The following is a 19,822-nucleotide window of genomic DNA, read 5'->3' on the forward strand; positions in this document are numbered from 1 at the left end:
TGGTGGTGATGGTAGCACAACATTGTGAACGTAATTAACATCACTGAATTATATATCTGAATGTGGTTAAAAGGGGAAATTTGGGGTGATATATATGTAGTAAAATTTTTTTTTAAAAGCAGTTTATTTGGGAGACAATGCCAGGAAGCCCAAGGAGGGAGTAGGGGAGTGTGGCAGCAGAGGGAGGAAAGCCAACCAAGCGGGTGCTGACGAGCAGATTGTTGCTGTGGGCAATGGGGCACCCTCTACAAGACTTATCTTGAAATTGCCCCACAGAGGGACGAGAACACCGGGGTTTTTACTCACCACTTTCTTTCCCACATTCATTGAAAGTTGCTAGGAAATGAACTCCTGGGGAATTCCAAGCTGCCCCATCATAGGCTGAGCACACTGGTATTGCTAGAGCAAGTCCTCAGCAGAGGAGCCCAGGTATTGTGGGAGGAAGCCTATGGTGTATATGAGGACTGTCCTCCTGAAGCTGCAGGTGACCTCCAGGGTTGGCTGAAGGGATATGAGCAGGACACCCGCAGTCTCAGCTATGATAATGAACTAAGTGAAGAAGTAATTGAGTAGACAAATTAATGAAGCAATGAATAATTACATCTGATAGTAGAGGAGCAATCAGTGAAATAAACAAGGTTGGGGAAGGATCTTGCCCCAGGAGAGCATTAGGGGCAAGCACTTGTCCTTTGGTGGCAGTGGTGTGCAGGATCCCAGCCCAATCCAAGTCCAGGAATATTATACTGGTTGCTTGGTACTGGCTATGGAAGGAGTATTTACACCATGGAAATTAGAAAATGCTATAATCCCCTGGAGAGTTGGTTGTCAGCATATACAATCTCCCAATCCTTTTCCTGCTAGTCCTCTGTATTCTCACGTACAGCTGAGACATCCATCACAGTCCAGGGCTGTGTAAATGGCCCTGGAAGATGTCCCCTCCCTACTTCATGCAGACTGCAGACCCCAGGAGGATCATTAATCAGTCTGATTTTCTGTCCTCCTCCAACCTGTTGCTTTCAACTATGCCTTGTAAATTAACCAGAAAGATCAATAGTAGCTATCAATGATAATCCTTGTGTAGTTCAATTAGTTCCAAGGAGGGAGCTCCTTGTCCTCTTTCAGGGGGAAAACTTCCGTGTCATTAACATGCAAAGACATTGTTCCTGCCATGGGTGATTTTGGTTTATGGATGCTTATTAAGCCAGAAAATACAAGGCAATTCTCCTCTCTTTCACCTGAATGTGTTTCTAATCAGGCTGCACACAAGAGAAATCTCTACTGGCTAATTTTGCCCATTTAGAGAGTAATTTTTTTGTTGTTAGGAGCAGAGCTGTGGATCATCTAAGACAGTAGTGAAATGAGAGTTCATTGCAGGAGATTTATTTCAGTCTACTGAGCTCAAGGGAAGTGAATGATTGGGCCAGTGGTTATGATATTGATTATCTTGGAATTTGCTGGAAAGTAGGGTGTCTGCTTTGTTTGAGGAGAATTGGAAGCTTGAGGAAAGATGAGAACACAGAGGTTTTAAAATTTCACTGGATTGAGTAAATGGACTTTTTGCCCCTAGGTTAAGTGCCTAGAAAGATGAGCTAGTGCATTGCCTTACTTAAAAAAAAAGGCACGGTATTGCTCAGGATGAACACACAGTGTCCAGAGTTCAGAGAAAATAACACACACCTGTGCATGTGCACACACACACACACACACACACACACCATGCATGTCTTTACACCTCTCATCAAATTGTTTGTAGTCATTACAAACTCTGCCTCAGATGGAGATCCTTCTCTCTTGTCCCTTTCTCTTATCTCTCTTTGTGCTCCCATACTCACTGACCCCTCAGCCCTTTCTCCCTCCTTAGCCTTCCTGGACACATTCTCAGTCCTCACTCCATCCTGGATGCATAAAAGGAAGTTATCCCTCTTTCCCATATCACCAAAGGGTATGTTGTCTGTCTTGAGAATGGGCTTACGTCTCTCAGGGTTGAGCAGCTACGAGACACACAGATGTTCCTCTTGTTAATATTAGTGGCCTCTCAGAGTGTCAAGAATGTCCTTAGTTATAAAGCTGAGGAAGGCTCTTTACGCTGTCTTAACCAAGATCCTCCGCCCATCAAGGGCGAGAAGAGGAAGGAAAGAAGGGGGAAATGAGGACAAAGCCCCCATCCTGCCTTGCTAGTGAACTTGCAGGTGTGTGTCTATGAGAAACATGGAGAAACTCAAGCCAGGGAAGCCTGCTGGGCGTTTCTGGACAAAGCAGACTGGACCATTTGACAATCAACACCTTCCTCCCATGTGGCCAAAATGGGTTCTTCCTGCAATTCTAGAGCTCATGAGAACACCTCTGAGGGAAATACTATTATTCTCAACCTCCTTCACCATCCAGACCCCTCGTTGGCTTCCCTTGGCTCATCGGATGGATCAAACTTTTCCTCCCTGAGGGCTTTCATAGAAGCCATTCCCTCCGTCCCAGACGCTCTGCCCCACTGTCTGTGTGGCCTCCTCTTGTTCATCCTTGAGACCTTAGCTTAGACGTGGCATCCTCAGACCTGACTCTCTGTCTAGAAAAGCTCCCCTCAGAAGACTCAGCACCGTGATTTTATTTTGTTTGCTGCTTTTGGTTCTGTCTCCCCCATCCAGGCATTAAGCTCCATGGGAACAGGGACCTTCTCTACCTTTGTCTTTTTGCTGAGTTTTTTACAATTCTGTCCTCAGCAGCTGACACAGGGTAGGTTCACCCTTAAATTAACCATCTGCTGAACGGACCAGTGAATTATTCCTGATTTAGCAGATGTGGAGACTGAGGTTTAAAGAAGTTAAGTAACTTGCTCAAGGTCACACAGCTACGAATTGGACACAGACCCAGGTCTGCCTGACTCCAGAAACCCTCTGCTCTACCACGTAGGTTGGTATCGGCTGGCAGAGTACTGGTGGGCGAATCTGTGGCAGGATTTCCACAGTCTCTTCCCACAATACATTTCTCTTCAACATGAAGAGAATTTGACATCACCACCACCACCACCACCACCACCACTAAAAGCCTCAGCCCGCTGTCCATAATGTGTCATGGTATATTCTTACAGGACCAGGTCCCTAGCTGATATTCCCTGGAAGAGTTGATTTCACTCCCCCAATATGGAATCACCCACCCCTGTCATAAGTTATTCACTCAGCAGGATCTGACTCGGGGTTATACAGTCATTATCTGTTTCATCCTTACAAACCCACGTGAATTTCATATCAGTCACAGTATGATTTTCCTTTGTTCAGAGACGACTGTAGGGAGGGGAGAAACTTAACCAGAAAGTCCATGAGTATCATATTTAAGTCTAGTACAATGTCTTGTGTTTTCAGAGTTCAATAGAAATGTTTTTTTTAAAAAAAATAGTGGTGTATGTGGGTTTAATAGTCTGATGCTTTCTTTCTATGCATCTAACATTTTGAACTAAAGTACAATATGATCACGCCATCTTAAGTTTGTTACATGATAGTAATACCTTACTGTATGCAAAGCACTTTAATACAAGATGAAAAACCAAGGGTAGTTTCTTTATAGTATTAAGCATTGAAATTAACAAGCTTTGTTTTATGACTTGCTACATTTTAATGTGACAAAAAACTTTGTAAATGCAACTATTTGGAGCCACTGTGCTATTCTACCACATCTTTAATATAGGAATATTAAGCTTTACACGCACACACACACACACACACACACACACACACACCTCACAACATAGTTGTCAAGAGGAAATAAGATCACATATGCTGAGTGCTGGGCACAATACCTAAACCATAGCAGGCACTTTTAAATAACCCCAGTGGACCTGCCCTACTTACCTTTACATGTACAGGTGCCGATCTTGGGGCTCAAAAGAAGTACACGTATGTAACTACCACACAAACCTCTGCATGAATTGGGAGGGGGCAGTACCTAACTACACACTCCGTCTTATTTAATTCTCGCAACCACCCAGGGAGATACAAGGATATCCCTGTTTTACAGGTGAGGACACTTGGAGAGGGGAAGGGGTCTCTCCATGGCCGTGGCCCAGGCCTTTGAACCCCTCACATCATTCTTTTTTCTGAAAGGAGGCTTATCAAAGGAGCTGTCTTGAGGTGGAACAAGAGACTGGGACATCCAGTATTGTATGATGAAACCCAGGGCAATTAAAATCACTTCCTCCCTATTCCTACCAACACAGAGAGCTGGCAGGAAAAGAGCATTTGGTTATAAGAAGTGAGCAAATCCTTCCCTTCAACCCTGGAGTTCTGTGCATCATCCTCTTATTGCTGAGTGGGTTGGAGTAGCTTCTAAATGCCTCTTCAAGTTACATTAGTAAGAAAAAGCAGGAAGAGAAGCAAACAAAGCAAAAACAAAAGAAAAAAAAGTTTTTCTGGAATGCTCAGATACTGGTTCATGGAGGCTGATTTAGCCAGGGTTTAAGTCTGAATTTCCAGTTTTATAGCCTGGAACATCTTACGAAGGAATATGTCCACATCTATTTACAGTGATATTCATTAACATTTATCAGGTGCTTACTCTGTGCCAGGAAGCTGTTGTAAATGCTTCACACATATTAACACGTTTTGCTCTGATTACATCTACCATATCTTTTGGTCACATTGTTTCCATTTAAAAAATATAGATTAAAAAAAACTTAAAATTACAACATGCACAAAAGAAATGGTCCACAAAGTATTTATTTCCTTCTGAAGGTTTTACAATGCATTACTATTAACCAGTCTTTTTCTGTTAAAATATAAATGGCCCATTGAGACAAATAGTTCTGAGACCCTTCTATCCCTGATTAAGACTAAGATGGTAGGAGTAATAGATATTCATTTAGCCTTCTGAGCTTTCTGAGCAAACAGAAACTGGTGACCTTGCCAGTTCCAGCAGCCTTCTTGCCCACTGCCTTGATGACACCTGTAAGAACTGTCTTCTCATATCATGAACAGCAAAACAGCCAGAGAAGTCATTACTGAGCCCATTTTACTGATGAGGAACCAAGATGTGGGATATTAAGCAACTTTTCCAAGGTTATGGTCCAGAATCCACGTGCTTAACCTCTACACAATCATTCCTCTCACTATTCAAAGTGAGCTAGTGTTCCTAGTAGGAATTCCCAGATAATGCTGAATTCCAGAATTAAAATAAAATAAATAGAATATTGCAGCATGTCTTAGAATTAAATGCATTTGATTGCATTTATTTGGAAATAAGCAGGAAATTCTTTTGAATTTAGCCAATCTATGGGGTGGCCAAAGTTTGCATTTGATAACATCCCATTTCATATCATCCCTGCATTTCTAAGTATCTCTTCCTTCTTAAAGTCTTCTCTGAGTTCTTGTTTCTAAATGTAAGTGCCTGGTTCCCCACAGCTCCATTTTCGGCACCAGGGTAAACAATGATATTAACCGATAACCAGTTGAATCTTTTAGTGGTTAACTTAGAAATGGCAACCAGTGCAGAGATGTAATCACCAGTGGGGGTTTGAGGCTGAAATATATTCTGAAATTGCACCTCTCAGGTACTCACCTACTCTTCCTCAGCCCTTTTAGCTCTAGATTCTCTGGCTATACCTTTTTTAAAAATCTATGTATATTATTCCAAAGATATGTTTATTGCAAAAAAAAAAAATACAGGTAAACAAAAATAAAACAAGGAGACACCCGAAATTCTTCTCACCTGCAGACACCCATTGTTAACACTTGATGCCTTGCCTTTCAGATCCTTTGATTATGAGATTCTTTCTATACCCTCTGAGGCATAACAGCTCTTCACACACTTGAAGACAATTAGTTTATCCTTGTATTTAATTTTTCCACATGCAAAATTCCTCTTGTTTGACTATTCTTTCACATACCACTTTCCTACTCTCCACTGCCATCCTGGCCTTTATCCTCCAGGCTGCTCTAAATAAGGTGCTCCCAGATCTCCCTTCGCTGCTTTTCAGAAGGGCCATAACCTCCCTCAATCTCCACACTAAGTTCCTGTTGATATGTCTTATTAGACCAACAGCCTACTAATAGCTGTCTTCTCTTTGGTTTCTTTATTCTCCACAGCTTTTTGCAATCTTTGCATTTGCAACATGCGGTGGCTATTCTGGAGTCCTGCGGCTGAGTGTGGACTGTGTCAACAAGACGGAGAGTAACCTCAGTATTGACGTAGCCTTTGCCTACCCATTCAGGTAGGGAATGATGGCTCATGCTTGCCTACTTCACAGAGAAGGGACTTTCTTTCTTCTGTGGTTTCTCTCGAAAATACTGTCTCCTGGGGACTCCTGAGTAAATAGAAAGAATTCCATCTGAGCCCACAAAACCCCAAAACAAGTAAAATGCCCACCCACTGCCCCACAGCAGGGTATCTAAGACTTGTATCATCAAACCAGAATTTACTCACCCCCAAGGAAATGAGACAAATGGCCCAGTTTGGGGGCTTCATTTGGAGACCTCAGTAATATGTGAGTTTCAAGGTCACCTATATTCTTTGTAGAATTATGTAACCTCTAATTTCATATGGACTGTGCAATCTGGCTAATAAAGTGTTTAATAATATTAGTAGGTGACATTTTTCCACGTGCTAGTCACTGTGCTTAGCTGTTTGCCTGTTTAATCCCATTAAATTATCACAACAACCCTGTGAGGCAAGTGATATTCCCATCACCATTTTACAAGTGGAAACTGAGGCACAAATATATTTGCCCATATTCCCTTGACCAGTAAGTGGTAGAGTCAGGGTTTGAGCCTACTTGGCTTGAGCCCAGAGCTCATGATCCCTATTGCTGTACTTAAATTGCTCGAGATAACTCTTTGAAATTCTATAAATTCAATATGAAGGATAATGCCTTATCTATGTCTGTGCCTTGTCTATAAAATGATGACTAGATGGCTGTCAGATCTTGTCCCAAATCTGATCTTTTGATTCTGGTCTACATACCCAAAGTGGACTCATTGAATTCAATTGTAAAGTAATTTATTTCTGTAAAATGCCCAAATACTTGGCACCAAATAACAGGAATGATTTTTTTAAAACAACTTTCAACACGATGTTTTGGCGTATTATTAATATACTCTCTTGTTCACTTCAGTTTCACAAACGTTTATTGAGTATTCACCCAGGGCCAGATGCCATGCTGGCTCTGGAATTACAGAGAGAAGAAAAAACTAGTCCCTACCATTTTTTTAAACAGACAAATACAGTGTTTTCTAAAATATTTCTCATTGAGTCCTAGATAATTAATGTTACTAAACAAAAAAGGGAGGGAAGAAGGAAGGTGGAAGGGAGGGAAAGAGGAAATAAAGAATTACATGACCAAATAAACTCAGGAAATACTTGCTATCACTTTTGCCCTCTAATACATATTTTGAATTGTCAAGCAAGACACGTTTCCCAAATGTGTTTGACCACAGAAATCCTCTTATCGAGTATCTGAGAGGATTTGTATGTCATGGAACACATCTTTAATCTACTGGTCTAGTGAATTTACCTCGTCTTAAAACAAAAGTGTCCCAGGTCATAGATGATGAATCATGGGGAAGTGGCAATTGTACTAAAATTAATACAGGTCAGTGTACTGAAGCATTCCTAAGAATAGAACTGGCAAAATTTGCAAACACTCCTACTCAAGCAGACACTCTCCTAACTAACCAAAAGGGGAGTTCAAAGCTTAGAAATATTAGTCATATAATCTCTGTGATTTGTTTGTTGTGCTTGTGGAAGTGGAAGTGAGGGATGCTGGACACATCTGTAAGTTCTGGATGGGCTCTTTGTCTTCTAGAAGAGAATGATCATACCAAATTGTGCTCACTAATCTATATCCAGGATGTAGGATAGGAGATAAGAGTTGCCAATGCCGGGAAGCAAGGTAGGTGGGGGATTTGTAGTAATATCATCCATGAATTTAGTAAGGTCTGCATTGCCTTCTAGAATGATTTTCCACCAAGAGATGTGGTACAAGTAGGTGACTTGAAAGTTAATCTCAAGATTTGAAGATCAGCAGCTCACTAGCCATTGATCTAGCAGAGCACTGGACTGTCCCACAAACTGCAGGAGGGTAACCAAGAGAATTGAGTGGACCAGAAACCAGTGTCTGGGATGACAATGGAATAATTCCAGTATTGTTTTATTTTATACTAGCTGACTGTAGCAAATAATGTCATTGCCCCAACATATCCCCTAGTCCCTCACAGTTCCTGCTTACATTATTACTGCAAGTCCTTTCTGCAGCCACAGGAACTTGTTTGTCAGTGTGCAAGGTACGCCACAAATGCTGGGGAGTTAAAGTCCCCTGAGGTATTCCTCACCCAATGATAAATGGGAGTTGGAGGATAAATACCCTAAGTTCCTCGCCTAAGGCATGACATCTCCTAGTGTTAGCCAGCAGGATTGAGCCTCAGTTTCTCACAGTGGAAACCTGGTCATTCACACACCTTTTATCACATATTGACCTTTCTTGTCCCTTTTTCTGACTGTCCTAATGGTGATTCCAGGGATGAACCTTCCAAAAACAAGTACACTCAGATCTTGGTCTCAATGTCTACTTTTGGGAAATCCAACCGAAGACATTGGCATTGCTCAAGAGAATTACCCTCATTAAAGATGATGAATGGATGAATGGATGACTAGATAGATAGGTAGATGGGTAGATAAATGTGATAGATCCCTATTTCCTCTCACTCTAAATAAGGTTATATAATACTGATCATGAAAAAAAGTTTGGTTGGAAATCAATACCTTCAATTCAGAACATCCCTCCTTGTGGGATGAGTTCAGGGCTCATATAGGAAGCTACAGTTGGTTTTCTCCATCCATGGTATTTTAGCATATGTGATAGGTATTTTCTAAATGACAGTCATACTAGCATATGCTTCAACCTCAGTTTCATGTTTTCTGAAAAATAGATAATCACTCAGACTTTGAAGTTGCTCTGTGGGGCCTCCAAAATGAATTTTGGGTAAGACATAATCTATATTTTAAGTAGGTCCATCCCTTTTATATATTCTCCAAATTTGATGATTAACCATGTACCCTTTTTCATAGAGTAGCCAGACAACAAAAAATAAATTATATTTATAGAACCATGTCATGGCCATTGCATCCAAATAGTAAAGTATTTATTTCTAATGGTAAGATTATGAATGAATCAAATATTTTTTATACCTGTCCACTGCTTGCTAAAGCTGCCAGAATGCAACATACCAGAAATTGATTGGCTTTTACAAAGGGGATTTATTAGTTCACAAATTTACAGTTCTAAGGCCATGAAAATGTCCCAATTAAGGCATCAAGAGGTAGAACCTTCTCTGAGGAAAGGCCAATGGCATCTGGGGTTCCTCTGTCACATGGGAAGGCACATGGTGATGTCTGCTTGTCCTTCTTCTCATGGGTTCTGGTTTCAAAATGGCTTTCTCCAAATTGTCCCTGGGCTTCTCTCTTAGCTTCTCTTTCTTAGCTCCTGTGTGTCCTTCTTGTTTCTACCAGGGCGTTTCTCTCTAAGCATCTGGGGGTCCTCTCATAGCTTCTCCAGGGGAAACTCTAGGCTTCGTCTCTTCGCTTAACATCTCCAAATGTCCTTCTGTCTGCATCTCCAAGTGTCTGAGTCTGTGTTGGTTCTCTCTCTCTTTCTCCCTGAGCTCTCTTAAGGACTCCAGTAAACTAAGACCCACCTTGAATGGGCAGGGTCACGTCTCCATGGAAACAACCCAATCAAAACGTCCCACCCACAGTAAGTCTGCACCCACAAGATTGGATTAAAAGAGCATGGCTTTTCTGGGGGTACATAACAGTTTCAAACCAGCACATCCACATTTTTTCAGATTTTCTACAATAAATTTTTATTACTTTTACACTGTCAATCTACTGAAGCAACAAAGATTCTAGAGACAGACTGCCTGGGTTCGAATGTGCACTTGGCTATTACCAGCTGTGTGATACTGGAAAAATTGCCTAACATTTGTGTTCTTTAGCTGTGAAACAGAGAGAGTGTTACCTATTTCATGAGATTGTTGTGTTAAATGAGTCATACATGAAATGCTGAAAACAGGCATAGCATTTAGTATGTTCTCTCTTACTATATTGTTTTTACTTTCCTAATCAAGAAATGATAATTAAAAATAAACTAGGGAGCTGAAAAAGATTAATTATTCTAGTTCATTACAAAAATTATCTTTCAGGCAGCAAAATAAATATATTTTACCTAGAATGGATGTTTCCTCAACCCTTCCTCCCACTTTATGCAAATCTTTAAACTGGGTACATACATTTAAATGTCCCACATTTAATAACTTGCTTTTAACTCACTTTTTGGGGTTGCCCAAGAAGGTATTCTTATCAGGCCTGTATTTTTTTCTCACTAAACTATTGGGAGAATGAAATCCCCCAAAGTGACAACCTGAGAGCTCTCAGTGGCTCCAATGTGACCCTTGGGAGGTTGCTTGACATCAGTGGGGTGAGAGAGTAAGGGTCTGAGCCTGATCCTTGTGATCTTTAAAACAGAGCCTTCAACAGGGGATTTTCTGTATTGAGGGCAAGGTGAGCCGGGGCTGCTCAGCTGGGCACGGGCTGAATTAGCAGCATTTGCTGTTCTCCTCCTTTGACTCCAGCCGCTTGTTCTGTGATTCTACTACTACTGTTTGGAACATGGGGACAGGAGGAAGCAGATGCCAAGAAAGCTGTGGCGTTTGAGGCATTTTCTACTAAAGCTAGCTAGCTCTGTCGGGAGGGCTTTTTTTTTTTTTTTTTTTTTTTGCCATAAGGGCCAATTTGGGAAAAATTAAAATGTTAAGGCCTGTGATTTTTCATTTCTTGCATTCAGGAAATGCTGCATTTGCAATTACATGTAAGCATTCGTTTATTGTTTCTCATTGCCGAAGGGTTTCACTCTCTTTTGGCTAAAATTTTAGAGACTTTAGAACTACAGTATCTCATTTTAATGTTGTATCTTAAAAGAAATTTTGTGTATGATAAGACCTGGTGGATCTATAGGGCAGAGCAGTTTGGGAAATTTGGAGGTGGTGTAGCCAAAGAGTTAATGACAATCTGTAGCCAAACTCCTGGCTTCAGATCCAAGGTGTGCCACCTACCGGATGGGCAAGTTATAATCTCCCTGGGCCACAGTTTCCTTACTGTAAAAAGGAAATAATAATAATACCTTTCCCATAATGTGGTTGTTACCATTCAGTCATATAATACAAATTAATTGTGTAACAGAGTCTGGCACACATAAAGTATTCAATGAACTGTACCATTGATGTTGATTTTATTAATAAAGTCCAGTGCAAGGATCTGGCACCAGCATTCAGCCTTATTAGGAGATTCCTACCATGAAAAGAGGAGCTACTACTTGTAGGGAATGTCTGTAGGGATCAGAGAAAATGTGGCAGGATGGCTACTGGCATGGAAGGGGATAATTGGAAAAAAATTAGCGAATGACAAATTAATGTATTCCACACTCAAGCCACTGTTTCCCTCCACACCTGCATAATTGTTAGATTTGAACTCATTTGCTGGAACACCTCCCAAAACGAGAGTGATGGTGGGAAATTGGATAGAATGGGTATCAGTTTGGCTTCTCTGAGAAGCACACACTGAGACAAGGATTTGAGTGCAAGTAGTTTATTTGGGAGGTGATCCCTGGAAGCACCAGTAAGGAATGGGGAAGTGAGACAGAGAAGGGAAGAAAGCCAGGAGAGTGGGTTTGTGGGCAAGTTGCCACTGTGGGCGACAGAGACAACTGAAACTTCTAGGAAATCAGGGAGAACATACCTCAGAGACATTCCATCAGGGAGATGATGAAGATGGGGGAATTATGCACCAACTCCTGCCCATGACTGATCAAAAGCTGTCCTGGGGTACTAACTCCCTGGGACCGTATGGAGACCAAGCACATGCCTGTAGTTTGAAAAAGCCCTAGGCTGAGGCTCACAGGTGCTTGCATTAGGGAGCCATCGCTGTTGCACAGAAATGGTGAGTACCACAGAGATATGAGTTGGCACCCAATGAAGTATAGTACAGTGGGGAAGATGCTTTAATTATCTTTTCTAGATGTGTGAATGATCTCAGGTATCATTTATTCATTCTTCCAAACAATGTTTATTGAGCACCTAAGTATACAGGGAGCTGAACTATAGGCACCTGCTAGTTAGTAAAGTAGACCTGGCTCCTTCTCTTGTGAAATTTGCAATCACATAAGGATGGGAGGAAGACAATGAAGAAGCAAGAAATCTAAGATACGTGTATGGAGGAGGTTGTCTTTTTAGAGCACAGAATGGGGCCTTCTGGCAGAAGCTGGGACCATGGAGAAGGGAGGCATCTGGTAGGAGCAGGAACCAAGGAAGAGAGGCAGCCACTGCTGGAGATGCTGCCCAAAGCAGCAAAAGAGAAAGGGAGAAATGCCTTGGCTTCTTCCCACCCTCCAGGCTCCCACCAGTGTTTCCTACTGGCTGAACCTAACTGGAAGCCAGTTGGTAAAGAAACCAGGCCCCTGAGATGCACAGCAAAGCAGGAGAGGAGCAGGGCAATGACCAGACAACAACCAGCACAGAGCCCTTCTCTGCACCTGTCTCCTCATTTACAAAATGAGAAAACTGGATAGAAATCTTCTTAAGAGATAGACTTCCAATTCTATGAAATTGGAAGTACATCAGTTTCCTTTCCAGGGGAACATTAGCACTTGACCTTGGCTGGGAATCCGGTTCGTGACCAAGCCGCTGCTGCTTCAGAAAGAGCAAAGGGAAATGTAAAAATTCACTGCACTTACTACAAGTCTCTTTCTTTCAACCTTGTAGGGCTTGCTCTGATACTTGTCCTATTTAGGTAAAATCTGAACAGGCTTTTAAAGACCAGCATTGGGGTGTTTATTGAAAATGATTGTAGGTTATATAATCAAGGCTGTTGTTTCTGTTCAGCTCCCATAGGGAGGTGACAAGCGGCAGAGATTAAATCAGTGTATGCTGAGTGGGTCTTTTATGTAGTTTTCACTGTGTGTAATTTTCAGAGCAGGCATGGGGGATTGTGGTGGGCAGAACCTCACTACCTAGGAGAAGCCTTAAACCCTAGAAGAATGCAAACAGTGCTTTCCTCAATGTTATGAAAATAGTTGTAGTTCTTCTCTACATCTGTTTCCTTTCCTAGAAAAGGAGAGAGAGAGAGGAGAGAGAGAGAAAGAGAGAGAGAGAGAGAAACTTGGAGTTATCTAGAAAAGAACAAAGGAACTCAGCCCAGGAATGTCAGAAGGAAATATCCCACTCTTGTATCTATATGTTATGAGATTTCCCTTGAAAAGGTTAGGTGCCCCCTCCATGGTCCCATTAACCTCCATCTCTGCTTCCATCTCATCCACAACCAGAGTAGTGTTAGAACATGCTTTGCTTTTCCCGGAGCTCTCAAGCAGTTGGCCCACTGTCACGCAGCATACTTTCTTAGGTCAACCTGGTGTCAATTGAATGGTGGAGACCTGTGCTCCCTCTCTGTCCTGTGCTCCTCGCCCTTCCTACGCTTCCCTGAGAGATTGGCATCTTGTGAGCCATGAGATGAACTGGACTCTGTAGGAGTCATGGGGTCCAACAAGGAGGAGGCAAGAGCTCAAGCTGACTCACTTGCCAGATGCTCAGACAGCCAGAACTGAAGGGTACAAGCATCAGGGCCAGTGACATCCAGAAGGCTGGTATTTGCATTCCTCACTCCCCTCCCAGTTTCCAGCTGTGGAAATTCAGGGATGCTGGACATGACTCAGGATGTTAGAGTCTGTCTCAGTTTGAGGTGTCTGTAGTGGGCATATATTTCTCTTAGAATGAAAAACAATGAACTTGACAGAAAAGTAAATGGTCATTTAAATTTGGTAGTAATGGGAAAACTATAGCAATTTTACTTCCCCCCACGATGTACCTTTGAGTGTGTTACCCCCAAAAAAGCTGAAGGGTCTCTTGCGTTTCTTTCCTAAGCCAAGTGGAAATAGGGTAGAGACCAGAAGTAGGGTGAATATGTGAATCCTTTTATTTCTATATGTGTATATACCATTATATGTATAATGATTGACATATTTGGTGTGGTCAATCACAACACTGTAATGAAGGTAGAGCCACATTATTTTTATTTCCCTTTGACAGATCAGCACACAGAGACATAAAGCTTTATTTAAGGTCACACAGCTAGTGCCTAATCTGGAAGCCTACCCAAATCTTCTGACTCTGTTTTAGTTTGCTAAAGTTGGTGAAATGCAATATACCAGAAATGGGTTGGCTTTTATAATCAGGATTTATTACCTTAAAACTTTACAGTTCTGAGGCCATGAAAATGTCCACATCAGGGCATCAATAGGTGATGCTTTCTTCCCGAAGATCAGCTAACGGTGATCCTCAGCTCCTCTGTCATATGGCCAGGCTCGTGGCGAGGTCTGCTGCCCTCTCCCTTCTCTCCTGGGTTTTGTTGCTTGCAGCTTCTGGCTTCAGTGGCTTCCTCTCTTTCCTGTGGTTTCTTTCTGTTTTCTGTGTTTGTGTCCTCTCTAAGCTTCTCTGACTTTTCTCTCTGAGCTTCTTACAGAGGACTCCAGTAGGAGGATTGAGACCCACCTTGAATGAAGTAGGTCACATTTCAACTTAAGATTCTACTAGAGCTTCAAACCATCACAGACTCCCTGTCAGTGCAATTGTTTACTTCCTCCTCAAACTCTTTTCCAGGAACATGGAATGATGATGAAATGATGATGATGATGATGATGATGATGACGATGATGAAGGTGATGATCATCATCGACATCATCATCATCCATGAAAAATAATGACTTATTGATCATTTTACCATTTATCAAGAACTATGCAAAGCACATCCTACCTATTATGGCATATAGTCCTAACCACATCCTTGTGAAATAGCTACCTGAACTCCCTGTGATGGGTGAGAAAACTAAGGCTCACTGAAGTGGAGTGACTTGCCCCAGTCACGCAGCAAATAAGTGGCCAGGCCAGACTTTGAATATGTGTGTCTAGCTTACTCCAAAGACCATGAGCTTAACCACTGCATTCTAAAGAGCAGCAGAGAAGTCCTTGAGTTTACAAACTCCCACAACTGCAGAGATATCGTTCCTCAAGCCTAGCTTTGTAGCCCGCTCCCACAGGCAGGCAAGCAGGCAAACCGGGCAGGCCTGGGAGGATTCAGAGAATGGTGCTCAGGGGCACGGTGTTCCTTGGGACTCAGAAGTACTGGCATTTGTTTTTTAGTTGGTTTCCCGAGTTTAAGAACCAACTGCAAAGGAAAAACAACTCCAGGCTGGAGTTAAAATTCTTACTCTTTTTTCATTTTTGCAGCCACTAGCATTTGCAGTACATGAGCTGTTGCTGATACATTGTAGAATTCATATTTCTCGTTTTGAAAGATTCTATGCCAAAGTAGCAGCTGTCACTTGGAGACTGAGTGTTAAGGAGTCATACAGATGACAGGGATTTCTAAGAATGGGATTATTAGTGCTGTGGCAGATTCGCATTTCCCTGGCAAAGGGGTGGATCATGAAGGGAAGCAGCAGTTGAGGACTTGAGAGGGCTTAGTACTAATCAGAGAACTTGGCCACTCTGATTACAACGAAGGATCATCAGTTATCACACTTCTTACGCTTAGCATTGAGCCATCAGAAATAAGTGGAAAGTGCAGAGAACCACTTTTCCTAAGTGTAGAGTTGGGGCTTCTCCTGAGGTGTACTTGATTAGCTCTCGGCTTTTTTAGAAATTAGCTGTGAATTATGTTCTACAACCTCTAAATACATGTTTTATTTTATCCTCACCAAAAGATCCTACTTACAGTGGGTCCACATTGTAAAAACCTGCCAGAGGTTTCATTTTTCACCCATTCCTCCACGCATCCCATCATCTAAAATACAGTTAAACTTTTTGCTGCTTATGACCACATTTTAAATGTTTTAATTAAAATAATCAATTTTTTAAAAATTAAAAACAAGCAATATACTTTTTCTCTGTTCTGAAAAAGCCTATCATACAGAAATAGATGAAGTAGAATATCAGAATTCTTCCTTCATGTAACTTCTCAAAGAAAATCAACATCAATAGTTTTGATATATGTATAATTTTAGGCTTTTTCTTTCCATAAACTCATTTTTGATGCAAATTGCTTCTGATGTAAATACTGTTTTTCAAATTAATTTTTATTTTAAAAGAGCAATTGTAAACATCTTTCCATTACAGCAGTTATGGATCTACCACATTTTTGGCCTCTAGCTATATCATACTTCATTGTATAGCTATACCATAATTTATTAAACCAATCACCTATTGATGGATGTTTAGGTTGTTTCAGGTTTTCACTATTACAAAAAAAAAAAAAAATCTACAATAAATATAGTTTTGCAATTTTGTTCATAAAGTAAGTTCCTACTTGTGGGATTGCTGGGGCAAAAGGTATGCACACCTTTAGTTTTTATAATTTTTGCCATATTTCTCTCCAGAAAGGAGTTGGTATGGTTACCAGTAGGATACTAGGGAATCTGTTTCTCTACTTTCTTCCCAATATGAAATGCTATAACTGTTTAAATCACTGTAAATACAAAATAAAAAATATATATATTTCATTGTTTTATTTGCATTTATTTGACTACTAGTGAGGATGAGCATCTTGCTATATAGTTACTAGACAGCTGTTTTCCTGACAAAAATGTTGGACAGTTTTTCATCTTTCTTTTTATATCTGATAACTGGAACACCCACCTTATCCCTTGCCTCCTGTCAGTTGCTTTATTAACTCAGCATTCCTCAATGCATTCCTAAAAGATTTATTAACTGATGCAACAAACTTTCAGTATAGTGGCAGGCACTGTGCTTGGCAATTAACAAATGAAGAGATTAGGCTCTTTTTTCATGGAGCTTAACCTTTTTCAAAAAATAGCTTGACATTAACGAAATTAAGACCCAGAGGTTACATGGCTCACCCTAGGTCACAGCAAGTCCTTGGTTATAAAGGAATTTGAACCAATGTCCCTGAAATCCTTACCCAATATAACCGTCTCACAGAGCCACAGTGCATATAATTAGAATTAAGGCCTTGTTAATCTTTACTAATGACAAGGAGATATATAACAAATTACCTAACTTAACAAATTAATGTTTACACACTGTGATGGAACTTTTTGAGAATTCATCTATCAAATTGATTTGCATCATGGTGCTCATCTTTACAACCCTTATTAACTGTAGGCATTGAAGAGCGTCTTCCCAGTAGTAGTTGCAAAGAGAACTCATTTTCCAATTCCTGCTCCCTCACAGATACGTAAGTATCATGCAAGAATTTGTCTTCAGGGTTAATTTTCAAGAATTTGTTCTTATCTAGTTTATTGCTTGCCAAAATGAGAAGGAACTGGTTTGCAGACCAAGTCACCCGTAGCAGTTGTCAAGAGAGAGTGACTGCCAAGGGTAATATACCAGTAGGGGTGAATTTTTTGTCCGTTTAAACCACCGTCTTCGACTGACATGAACTTTATTTCCAAACCTGAAATTATACTGTGATTACTCTGGTCTTTGAAGACAGAATTTTGGTGCCTCGGCGGAGTGAATGTTCCCCAAAGAATGCTAAAGTTTGTTTCCTTTATGCAGACTTTAAAAAGCAAAGCATAAATATTCTGCATTGGAACAAACAGTGCCATAGAAGAAAATGAATGTAAATGCCTTATGTTGTGCAAGACTAAATGAAAATGTCATGTGAATTACTCTCTAGTTCACACTCATCACTGGTGCCCAGATGACTGTTTCTATAGTCTGGAAAAGCACTTCAATTTTCTACTAAATGCCCATAGCCAAATAGTCAGTGTTTCATTAGCACTTTTTATAATGTTTTCTGAAAGAGAAATACAGACAGTAGGAAAATAAAATGAAGAGCACACTCAGCTGTCCTTTCAGAGTCTTACTGTACATCATCAAAAGTCCTTGAACTTTTGAGTCCTTGTCCAGTCACGCCTTTGTTGGTTAAATGCACATGGAGGGTGTCACTGGAGGAGTGTAGGATGCTTGTTCTCCACATAGGGCCAGCCCAGGGGCAGCAGTGTTGGGGTCCTGGGGCCCCACCCATCCTAGCTGACTGGCTGATAGACTGAGAGGTGGACACCCATTTATTAGTTGGTCAACAATCTATGAATGGTTGTTAGTTCAAACAGAGTCTCATTTGTTCATTTGGCACAATTTAAAAATATCCACCATATGCCAGGCAGTGTTCTTGGTTCTGGGGATCCCGTGGAGAACAAGACAGATTAGGTCCTTCTCAAGGGATGTAACATTGTACTGAGGAGAAGGAATGGAGAAAATAAACAAGTAAACAAGCGAAAGACCAAGATCATGTCAAATAACAATAGGCACATTGACAAAATGTAGATAGGATTATGGAATGGAGATAACTGGAGGGGGGTAGTCTAAGAGGTCCCCCTTATGAAGGGGCGTTCAAACTGAGACCTGAATGATGTGAAGGATGAACCAGTGAGGATCAGGAGAGTAAATTCTGTGCAGATGGAGTAGCAAGTACAAAGGCAGGAAGGGGTCTGGTGCTGTCAAAGAACAGAAGGAAGCGTCATGTGGCGAGAACAGGAGAGTATTCGGGTGCTGTGATCAGACAGAGCCTCGTCGGTCATATGAGGCACTTGAATTTTATACTGGGTGAAATGGGAATCTCTTGCTTAAAACCACAGGAGTGACATAATCTGATTTACATATTATAATGATTATTTAGTTGCTGTGTGAAAGATATTTTTTTTCAGGGCGCAAGGAAACCCATTCCAAGGTTAGGACAATTGGTCTAGGCAAGAGATGATGGTGGCTTAAATCAGAATTTTTAAGGTTGAGGGGGATAAAACTGGAGAGATTTAGGATCTATTTAACAGATAGTCCTTAGAACTGACTGATTTTTTTTTTTTTTTTTCCAATTCATAAATGAATGACCTGTTGCAGAAAGCTGAGCTAGACCAATCAAATTCCCTATTTGGGGTATTTGAACTAAGAAGCTGGAGAGAGGAAGGGAAGTGGGAGGGAGAAAGGGAGCTGCAGATGATCGCTAATGAGATAGAGTCAAGGCCCAAGAGGCCATGCAGAGGTCTATATGGGCCAAAATTATAAGGAAACAGAGACTCTGAGTCAACAAAGGAAGGAGAGTGTCAGAAAGAAAGATGCAAAAATACCTCAAGAAACGATCAGGGTATGTGTCCTGAGGGATGTGGGAGGTGAGTTGTTTATCCCAAGAGCTGACTCATTCTTCCCTTCTAGTTCCTGTCCACAGGTATCCTTCCAAAAATACGCTCCTTTCTTAATGTAACTTGAGTGGATCTCTGTTTTTAATAAAGTATCCTAAATACCTAGGCACACTGATGACCACAAAGATGAGTAAGACAAAATCATCGTATTCAAGAAGTTCATAGTTCAGTGAAGCAGAACAGACATTAATAAAAAGCATTGTTATGTACAATCCAAATGAAATGCTAAGGGTGTTAAAACAGTATTTGTTTGCCATTTGGATTACACATTCTTTTGTAATCAAACAAGAAATAAAAAGCATAAGACTTGTCCTTTGGAATCTGCAATAGATATTAAGAAGTTTTCTATTAGGTAATATGCAGTATTAGAGAAGGTAGAGTTTCCTAAATTTTGGTCATGGTTTTTACCATATCCACATACCACCTGTATTATTATTTGCTTAATATTTTCACTTGATTAAACTCACTTTTGTAACTTAATTACATAGTTTAACCTCATCATCAGCAATAACACCCTTGAAATAATGGTTTGTGCAGTATTCATAAAATCCACAAAAGTAAACACAGACTGTGAAACAAAGAGCA

The 19,822-nt window shown here is 40.9% G+C and overlaps 1 protein-coding gene across 1 annotated transcript in view; it reads left to right on the forward strand.

Annotated features, from left to right (window-relative positions):
• Positions 1–19,822, forward strand: part of SYNPR (synaptoporin) — a 317,015-nt gene that overhangs the window by 192,928 nt on the left and 104,265 nt on the right. The window contains exon 3 of the mRNA XM_037799593.1: positions 6,069–6,193. Coding sequence (XP_037655521.1) covers positions 6,069–6,193 — 125 coding nt within the window. The remainder of the gene's footprint in view (positions 1–6,068; positions 6,194–19,822) is intronic.

This window comes from Choloepus didactylus, chromosome 1 (assembly GCF_015220235.1).
Source record: "Choloepus didactylus isolate mChoDid1 chromosome 1, mChoDid1.pri, whole genome shotgun sequence".
NCBI lineage: Eukaryota > Metazoa > Chordata > Mammalia > Pilosa > Megalonychidae > Choloepus > Choloepus didactylus.